Below are 9,367 nucleotides of genomic sequence, written 5' to 3'. Positions count from 1 at the left end.
TGTTGTCTTCGTAGTAGTTATTCATAGTACAAGATGCAGACATGATATCCTGTCCAAACACTATTAGTACAAATCTTTCTCCTCATTGAATTATGAGAAAGTAGCTGTATATCTATCCTATTTTGTATATACAGATACAAAATGGTCCTTCATTTATATCCCCTTTTTTAGTTTAGTTTTGTCAGAGATAGGTATTCCCTTTCCATTTAAATATTGTAGGTGCATGAATTCAGCAAAATAATCCAGTATAGTCCAGTAGTCCATAATAGTAGTGGGTTATCTGTAGGACTGGCAGTGTCAGAAGTTGTTGACTTGAGCCTTTTACAGCTCAGCATATTAATATGGCTTAACATTTTATACCTCGTTTTTATACTTTTCTGCTGGATGGTTAAGACCAAGATAAAGCAAGACCTATATAACAAGAAATGTAACTTCTGCATCTGACAGGGTCAGTCAAATCCCCTCAGGATTTACCCTGAAACCCTGTACCGCAGTTTGTAGATCCTTTGTCAGTGTCAGCCATGTGGATGAGTCACAGCCATTACTTGACCAATTTGTTCTCTGTGAAATCCTCAGAGAATGATATTGAGAGAAAAAAAAAATCTAGAAAATTTCCAGCTATTGATATATATTGTACAAATTGTGAGAAGTTTTTGTTTTATATTTTGTAGTATTAGGGGTTAAACCCAGGTGTACCCTACTACTGAGCTATATATTCCCAGTCCTTTTCTAGTTTTACTTTGAAACAGTATCTCAGTAAATTTCCTAGGCTGGGATTGAACTTTGTCTTCATGCCTCAACCTCCTGAGTACCTGGAATTACAGGCATATGTAATATGGTAGTATACTTAGCATGAGTATTTTTATACTTACATAGAGAGTTTCTTCTCTCTCTTTCTGTCTGTCTCTCTCTCTGTGTCTGTCTGTCTCTCTCTCTCTGTCTGTCTCTCTCTCTCTGTCTCTCCCTGTCTGTCTGTCTCTGTCTGTCTGTCTCTGTCTATGTCTGTGTGTCTGTCTGTCTTTCTGTCTGTCTCTCTCTCTCTCTCTCTCTCTCTCTCTCTCTCGGTCTTGCTATGTAATTAGGGCTGGCCCATTGACCTTGCTTTGTAGCCCAGGCTGACCTCAAACACATGGCAATACTCCTGCCTCAGTCTTCTGAATGCTGGGATTATAGGCATGCACTACCAGACCCAACAGAAAATATTTTCTATGAAAAACTTGAGCTGCCATCTACTTGAGATATTTTTGCAAATATTTAATTTTAGGTATATTCTTCTATAAATGAGTACACTAAATAAGGTCTTGTTTACTCTCAAGAATTTTTTTAAACTTTTGGTTGAAAACCCAAACTCTGGATTTCCCATTCTTTAGGCTAATGTAGGGGAGATTTTGGGCAAATAACATCTTACCTTAGTTTTTTTTTTTTTTTTTTTTTTTTAGAACCAGGGATTGAACTCAGGCCCCTGCACTTGCCAGGCAAGTGCTTATTCCACTGAGCCATCTTCCCGGCCCCTTACCTTAGTTTTTTATTAATTTAATAGTGCAAGAAAAATAGTTTTTGCCACTTACTGAACCTTAAATAAATCACATTAAAAAATAACTTATTTAGTAGGTAGTGCACACCTGTAATCCCAGCACTCGGGAGTCTGAGACAAGAGGATCACTACAAGTTCAAGGCCAGCCTGAACTCCATAGTGAAACCCTGTCTGAAAAAGACAAGAAAAAAGTTATTTATTGTCTTGTTTTTCTCATTATAAAAATAAGATGAAATGTCAGTATGCATTTTTAACTTATAGTCTAAAAATATAAATGTCAAATGAGCAGAAGGTTGTACATACATACCTCACTGCGATTTAGAAAAATGAAGGTAATGGATTTGATGAGTCCTGAACTCTCAAAAGAATACAAAAGCCAGTAGTTAACATGGTAACATGGTAATTACTTCTCTTTGACATAAAAAAAGTTAACATGAGGTTTTCAGGTTTAAAAACTTGTAAAAAGCCTGAGAAATAGTAACATCTTTGACCATTGCTTCAAGGTAGGTCAGACTTTGAGTGCTTGTGTCTAGTGTAAGAGTTGAGAAATATAGCAAATATAATGCATCCTGGTTCCCTCTCCTGTGTTTAAATGAAATTACCTGTTGATTTTTTTGTTTGTTTGTTTTTAGTACAGGGTCTACAGGGTCTCAGTACGTAGATCAGACTCATAGGGATTCTCCTGTTTTCAGCCTCGAAACCTCTGGGATTACAGGAATGCACCACCATGCCCACAGGGATTGAACCTACCAACTGCTCAGCCTAAACAGGCACTGCTGAGCTGTCTGGCCTGCCCTACCAGTTGATTCTTAAGGCATCTGTTTTCTTAGCACAAAATGGCTAGTCTATGAGCAAGAGAAGATGGGAGACAAGAAAATCAGATCACATTTCAAATCGTATGGCCAATATTAAAGAGTCTAACTAAGCTTGGTTATGTTCATGGCCTCAGGAATTTAGTGAGGCCATGAAGGAATTCAGAGGGATTTTTTTTGTTTGTTTTTGTTCTTACTATATTTTCCTTTTTTTTGCGGAACTGGGGATTGAACTCAGGCCCTTGCGCTTGCCAAGAAAGTGCTTATTCTACTGAGCCATCTCCCCGGCCCCTATATTTTCTTTTGGTTTGGTTTTTGTACTTGTTGTTTTGTTTTTTGTTTTTTGAGACAAAGTATCATTATTTATCCCAGACTGCCTCTGAACTGGAAATCCTCCTACCTCAGCCTCCCACATACTGGGAGAAATTTGAAGTTATCAGATAAATATTTATTGAATGTTTATGTCAGTCATTATGTTAGACCCTGGAGCATATGTCCATGAACAAGATACTATAGATGAATTTCCTTCCTTTATAGATGTTACAGTTTCAGTAATAATTCACTTTGATTAGAGTAATATCAGCTATATATTAAAGCTCTGTGCTAAGCTGCTGGGAGGTGAGGTGGGCTATGTTTATGGTGGTATAAAAAATGTAGGGAATGAAAAATACTTTTAAGGGAGGACTACATTTAGATTTTTTATAGACTTTAAGCTCTTACTATAAATATGTTAAAAGAACTCAGGTCAGCACTAAATAAAGGAAGATCTGATAACACTGACTCATCAAATAGAGTACAACAATGAAAATATAGTTTAAAAGAACCAAATGAAAATTTTAAAAAGTATAAGTTAAATAGGACTGAACAGTAAATTTGAGATGGCAGAAGAATCAGCAAACTTTAAGATAAATCAGTTTGGTCTGGGTGTGCTAATGCACACCTGTAATCTCAGTACTTGGGAGGATGAGACAAAAAGATCACTGACTTTGAGGCCAGCCTGGGATGCACAGTGAATTCAAGGCTAGCCTGAATTGCACAGTGACCCTGTCTCAAAAAATTAAAAGTTAAAATTCTTCCAGGGAGGTAGGGAGGTGGTTTTTTTGTTTTGTTTTGGTTTTTTTTTTTTGTTTTGTTTTGTTTTGTTTTGTTTTTTGTTTGTTTTTTAAGATAGGGTATCATTCTATGTAATTTAGGCTGGCTTTCAACTTGCCATGTAGCCCAGGCTAGCCTTAAACTCATGGTAATCCTCCTGCTTCAACCTCCTGAATGTTGATGTCTTCTTCAATCTCTCTTTTCAGAGTATTTTGTTTTTCATTATAGAAATCTTTTTTTTTTTTTAAACAGGGTCTCACTACACAGGTTCACTCTTAGTGATCCTCCTGTTTTCAGCCTCCCCAGCACTAGGATTACAGGTGTGCACCACCAACCTGGATTTGGTCGCTGGCTCAGCCTGCCTAGGGTTAGGGCCAGGCCAGGACAGCATGAGGTACCAGGGATTAAACCCCTAGTCCCTGTGCTTGCCTAAGCAGGCACTTAGTCCACTGAGCTATCTCGGCGGCCCTCATTATAGAAATCTTTTCACTTCCATTGTTAGAGGTTTTGTTTTATTTGTACTGAGGATTGAACCTAAAATCTTTTCACTGAACTACATCGCTAGCCCTTCTGTTTTGTTTTGACATGGGGTCTCATTAAGTCATTAAGGTGCCCTGGCTGGACTCACAAATTTGCAACCTTTCTTCCTCAGCCTCCCAGAACACTGAGATTACAGATGTGTACCACCACATTCAACAGTTTTGATTTGTTTCCATTTCTCTACTTGCCAAACTCATTATCTTTACTTTTTACTTTGTAGGACATAGGCAATATATTTGTCATAATTCTTTAACATCTTTCTCTACTTTTATGTCCTGTGTACAGTATGAATCTTACTGTTTGTTCTGCTTGATGGGAGTAGAAACTATTCCTGTCTGTATAGGGCTGGCCAGACAGCTCAGCGAATTAAAGTGCCTACTTAGGCAGAGCACAGCGGCCAGGGTTCAATCCCTGGCCTGCCGTGCTGGCCCTGCCCCCAGGGGGGCACTGAGACAGCAATTGAGACTGGGCATGGTGGCATGTGCCTGTAATCCTAGTGCCTGGAGGCTGAAAACAGGAGGACCACTATGAGTTTGATCTATGTAGTAAGACCCTGTAGACTCTGTTCTAAATACATGGAAAAAAAGAAACTATTCCTGACTGTGTGTGCATTTTGGGGATTGTTCTACTTATTCTTTTCTTTCTTTTTTTTTTTTTTTTTGGTATTTAGGACAGGATCTACAGGGTGTACAGAGTATACAGGGTGTACATGGTGTACAGGCTGGCATGGCATGTGGTGCCAGGGATTGAACCATGGTCCCTGCACACTTGCCTAAACTTGCCTAGGCAGGCACTTTAGACTGCTGAGTTATCTCACCGGCCCCTAGTTCAAAATTTGTAATGGAAAGTTTAGTTCAGATACTGTAGCCATTGGGAGGCTGAAAACAACAGGATCACTACAAGTCCAATCTATGTAGTAAGATCCTGTAGACAGTATCACTTTTTTTATTTAAAAAAAAAATGAAAAAAATGTCTAGGCCAGTGGCAAACCTGTGGCACACACATTATTTCTTTTTAAGACAAATGATGTTAGTGTATAAATTATTTTCTCCAAACTAAAACCTCAGTATTGGGGCTGGTGAGATGGCTCAGTGGTCTAGAGCACCTACTTAGAACAAGCTTGGCAGGGCACAGGGACCACGGTTCAATCCCCCAGCACCACATGCCAGCCAGCCCCGCCCCCTGGTGGGCTGAGCTGGCCACACACATACACACACACAAATAAATAAATAAATAAAATTAAAAAAAAAATAAATAAAACCTCAGTATTATTGTTAGAACTTTGTGATAGATAAGTGGGTTTGAGGTTGGAGTTTGGGCACTCAAGTCTAAAAGATTCACCATTATTGGTCTAGGTTACTGCTATGGTTTTACTATGGTGCCTTCCTGAACTCATGGAGGAACTTAAACCCCAGAGTCTTGCATATTAATGGTATTAACAGAATGTAAACTGTGGTGGATTAATTACTGGTCAGTTTAAGTGGAAGCTCCCAGCTGAACTGAGTTAGCATGGTTCTGGGCATGGAAGACCTACATGAGGATTATTACCAATGGCATAAAGGAGGGGAAGATTGCATGCTGTTGATTCTCCTGGAGTAGCTTGTTGCAGCTGGTCTTGTTGATACACACTCGACTGTTCTTGACATTGAAAGAACACAGGTTCTTACCCTGCCCAGGGATGCCTGCCATTCTCTTCAGAGAGCTCTGATCTTCACCTTTGTCTTGAGTGTTGCTTCCTAGATCCAGTGCAGACCTCTCAGCCTTCTGCCACAGATCTCCTACCCCAGCAGCACAAAAGTTCTAGCTTGCACCATTGGCCGTTGGGCTTTCTCCAGTGTAGATCTTTGTTAGAGAATGGCATGAGATATTTCCATGAGATGCAGGCACTCAGCTGTTTTATTTGGTTCTCCACTGCATGGATGGATCTCTTGAATTTTTCTGCATTGGATTTTTTAGGTTAATATTGTGAAAATAATCTTATAAATTATATGTCTTGTATTAAATCTGCTCCGTTGCAAACCCTGACTACAACAGAAACTTATTCTGACTATGGTATTTAAAAGTGAGGCCTTTAGGAGATTATTAGAAGTAAAATAAAATAATTAGACCAGAAGCTCCCATGGTTGGAATGTCCATGGTAGTATTTAAAGCAGAGAGAGAGAGAGAGAGAGAGAGAGAGACAGAGAGAGAGAGAGAGAGAGAGAGAGAGAGAGACAGAGAGAGACAGAGACAGATAGACAGACACAGAGAGACAGACAGACAGACAGAGACAGACAGAGACAGATATGTGTGTTCTCTGCACAGAGAGGCAGACAGACAGACAGAGACAGAGACAGATATGTGTGTTCTCTGTTTCTTGTCACCCCAGGACTCTGTGAGCAAGGCCATCACCAGATGAGGCCTCTAGACCTTGTATCACCAGAACTGTTAGGATTAAAAGTTGAAAGATAGCCTGGGAAACTTGGTGAGACTGCCTCAAAGTAAAATGAAAAGGGTTAGAGCTGTAGCTCAGTGGTAAAGCACTGGCCTATATTGTAAGTTCAGTCACCACTACTGACCACAAAAAGGGGAAACCTTGGGTATTTATTTATTTATTTATTTTTGCAGAACTGGGGATTGAACTCAGGCCCTTGCACTTGCCATGGAAGCGCTTATTCCACTGAGCAATCTCCCCGGTCCCAACCTTGGTTATTTTTTAGAGTAATAAAAATGGACTAACACAGCTAACTATTGGAAATGGAAATCCTTATTGCCTTTTTTTTATTTTATTTATTTATTTTTTTTTTTTTTGAGACAGGGTTTTGCTATGTAGTTCAGGCTGGCTTTGAAGTCACTTTTTAGCGGGGCTGGCCTCAAACTCACAGCAATCTTCCTGATTCAGCCTCTCAAGTGCTAGGATTATAGCAATTCATTACCACGTTCAGCCCTTATTGCCCTTTGAATTAAAAATACAATAAAGATTCTATGGCAGCTTCCTAAAAATGAAACAGTTTGATGAAAGGAGGTGGATAATGCTGTACTTCTTCCAACAGCCAAAAGGATAAGATAAATTGTATATGTTTTAGGTAGGCCTCAGTAGAATTCCTGGACTTGGTCTGGTTTGTGTAGTATGCATACTAGATGGCATGTTACTAATAAGCTAACAAGTAGAATTCCCATATAGAAAATAATGTAATACATTTAAGGAAGTCAGACTGAAACAGTTATGATGGGTTGTTTCAATTTTCACCTAGATATTCTACATTTCCTCATTTTTCTACACCATCAGTTATATCTGGTATCTGTACACAGAACTGAGGATGAAACACAACCAGAGTGAACAGAGCACATCGCCACTGGTAAGTTTTACTCAGAACTAATTGTTAAAAATAGTATTTTAACCACCTGTGTGGCACAAAGTGATAATCACAAAGGGGAGGCTGAAGCGGGAAGATTGATGCCAGCATGGGTTACAAAGTGAGTTCAAGGCTAGCCTGCACTGCAGAGTAAAACCTGTCTCAGGGCCAGCCAAATAGGTCAGCAGATTAAAGTGCCTGCAAGCAGGAGCAGGGCCCGGGGTGCCCTGAGATGGTGATTGAGACTGAGCGTGGTGGCGCATGCCTGTAATCCCAGCTCCTGGGAAGCTGTAAACAGGCGGAAAACTACAAGTCTGATCTATTAATGAGACCCTGAACACCCTGTAGACCCTTCCCTAAAAAAATACAAAAAATTTTTAAAAACCTGTCTCAAAAAAGACAAAAACAAACTAACACTTAAAAAATAAATAAACCCATATATCCCTGACAGACAATATTAGTACATAGCATGAGCAAGGAGAATTTGTGGAGGTTAATGAAAGAAAAACTATGTTGCACATTATTTTCCATTCTTTTATCACTTCCTTCCCACTCCCTCATGGTTTATTGTTGGAAACATTTGTAGTGCTAGCATTCCTGCCTGTTCTGATTCAGCAAGGGAAATCTTTGTCTCCAAGCCAACCCATCATTGTTACAAGAACAAAGCAAGAGATCAGGAAACGGCTTTATCAGCTGACCTGGGATTTGGGTTATAGGTATTAGAACAGGGGAGTGTTTGTTCTACTCTACTGTATCTTTAGTATGTATTGGTTTGCAGAAGGACATGAGAAGTCAATATGTGGTAGTAAAAAAAACAAAACGGCTGTAGAGAGCAGTTATCATTCCTTCTTTAATTTACAAATAGAATCTCTAGCATTATAGTGATAAAAAAGAGGAGAATGCTAAATCATTAATCTGGATTTTTTTGTATATATTACATGTCACATAATTTGTTTCAAGTGTACAGTAATGTTTTTTGGTAAAGTTACCACATTGTGTAATTGTCACCATACATCAATTTCAGAATATTTTATTTACTCCAATAAAATCTTTTATATCCTTTACTCTTATTTTTTTATATCCTTTACTATTAAACCACTTGCCATCTGTACTAGGGAACTGCTATTTTACTTTCTGTCTCTACAGATCTTCATTTTTCTGGACATTTTATATAAATTCTGAACTTTATATGGTCTCTTGTGTCTAGTTTCTTTGACTTATGATAAATCATTGAATTTCATGCATTGAAGTCTGTGTAAATAAATCATTCCTGTTTTATTGCCAAGTAGTTTTTGATTATATGATAAACTGAGTTTCTTCTTTCTGATTCTTTCAGTATGATATTCTGTGATTGTGGTAAATATTTGTAGTAATGCTATCAATTTTCATTGTTTTAAATGTGTTTATATACATTAATCTTATTCATATCTTGCTATGTATTCTAATCTCATTCATGCAGTATTCATTCTATTATGGTTTTTTTTTCTATTATGTTTTTTTTGAGGGAGTTTTCTTTAACGATACAATAGAGTAAAACCATCTGGAAAGCCTCCCCAGGCAAGGCTGAATCCTCTGGAGCTCCTGGGGTCTAGATATCACTTCTAGAACAAACAAAAACTGGCAACCTGTCAAGCACATGAAGCATAGTAAATATTTGTCTCAAGGTTATATGTCCTTGTATATTTGCCTGCTTATAGGATCCTAGAAAAGGGCATTTGGAGATTAATCAGATCTGCCTTTTAAATCCAAACCTACTACTTATTTTCTATATACCCTAGGTTCTTTTTTTAAGTAGCAAAGTTTATTTGAAAAAGTGAAAGTGAAGAATGAGAGAGACACTGGTTCTGCAGAGTGAATTTGGGCCAAGTAAAAGAGGGAAAAACAAGATTAAAAAATACACCCTGGAGGACACAAGGTGGGCCTGCTGTGGGGAAAGCCATGCTAGCCTGTCCTAAGGTTCCTGGGCCTCAGTTTTTCATCATAAAATAAGGTGTTGATCTGTCTCATCTTTAATGAGCCTTCCAGCACCAAGATGTTATGATTCTATGAAATCT

At 38.5% G+C, this 9,367-nt stretch overlaps 1 protein-coding gene across 4 annotated transcripts in view; it reads left to right on the top strand.

The window, feature by feature from the left end:
* Tmem116 (transmembrane protein 116) overlaps positions 1-9,367 on the top strand; it is an 82,600-nt gene that overhangs the window by 61,020 nt on the left and 12,213 nt on the right. For all 4 annotated transcript variants that reach the window (XM_023720591.1, XM_023720589.1, XM_023720590.1 and 1 more), the window contains exon 5: positions 7,212-7,316. In XM_023720591.1, coding sequence (XP_023576359.1) covers positions 7,212-7,316 — 105 coding nt within the window. The remainder of the gene's footprint in view (positions 1-7,211; positions 7,317-9,367) is intronic.

Source organism: Octodon degus, unplaced genomic scaffold (assembly GCF_000260255.1).
Source record: "Octodon degus isolate 3935 unplaced genomic scaffold, OctDeg1.0 scaffold00076, whole genome shotgun sequence".
NCBI lineage: Eukaryota > Metazoa > Chordata > Mammalia > Rodentia > Octodontidae > Octodon > Octodon degus.
This window is presented reverse-complemented; position numbering and strand designations above follow the sequence as displayed.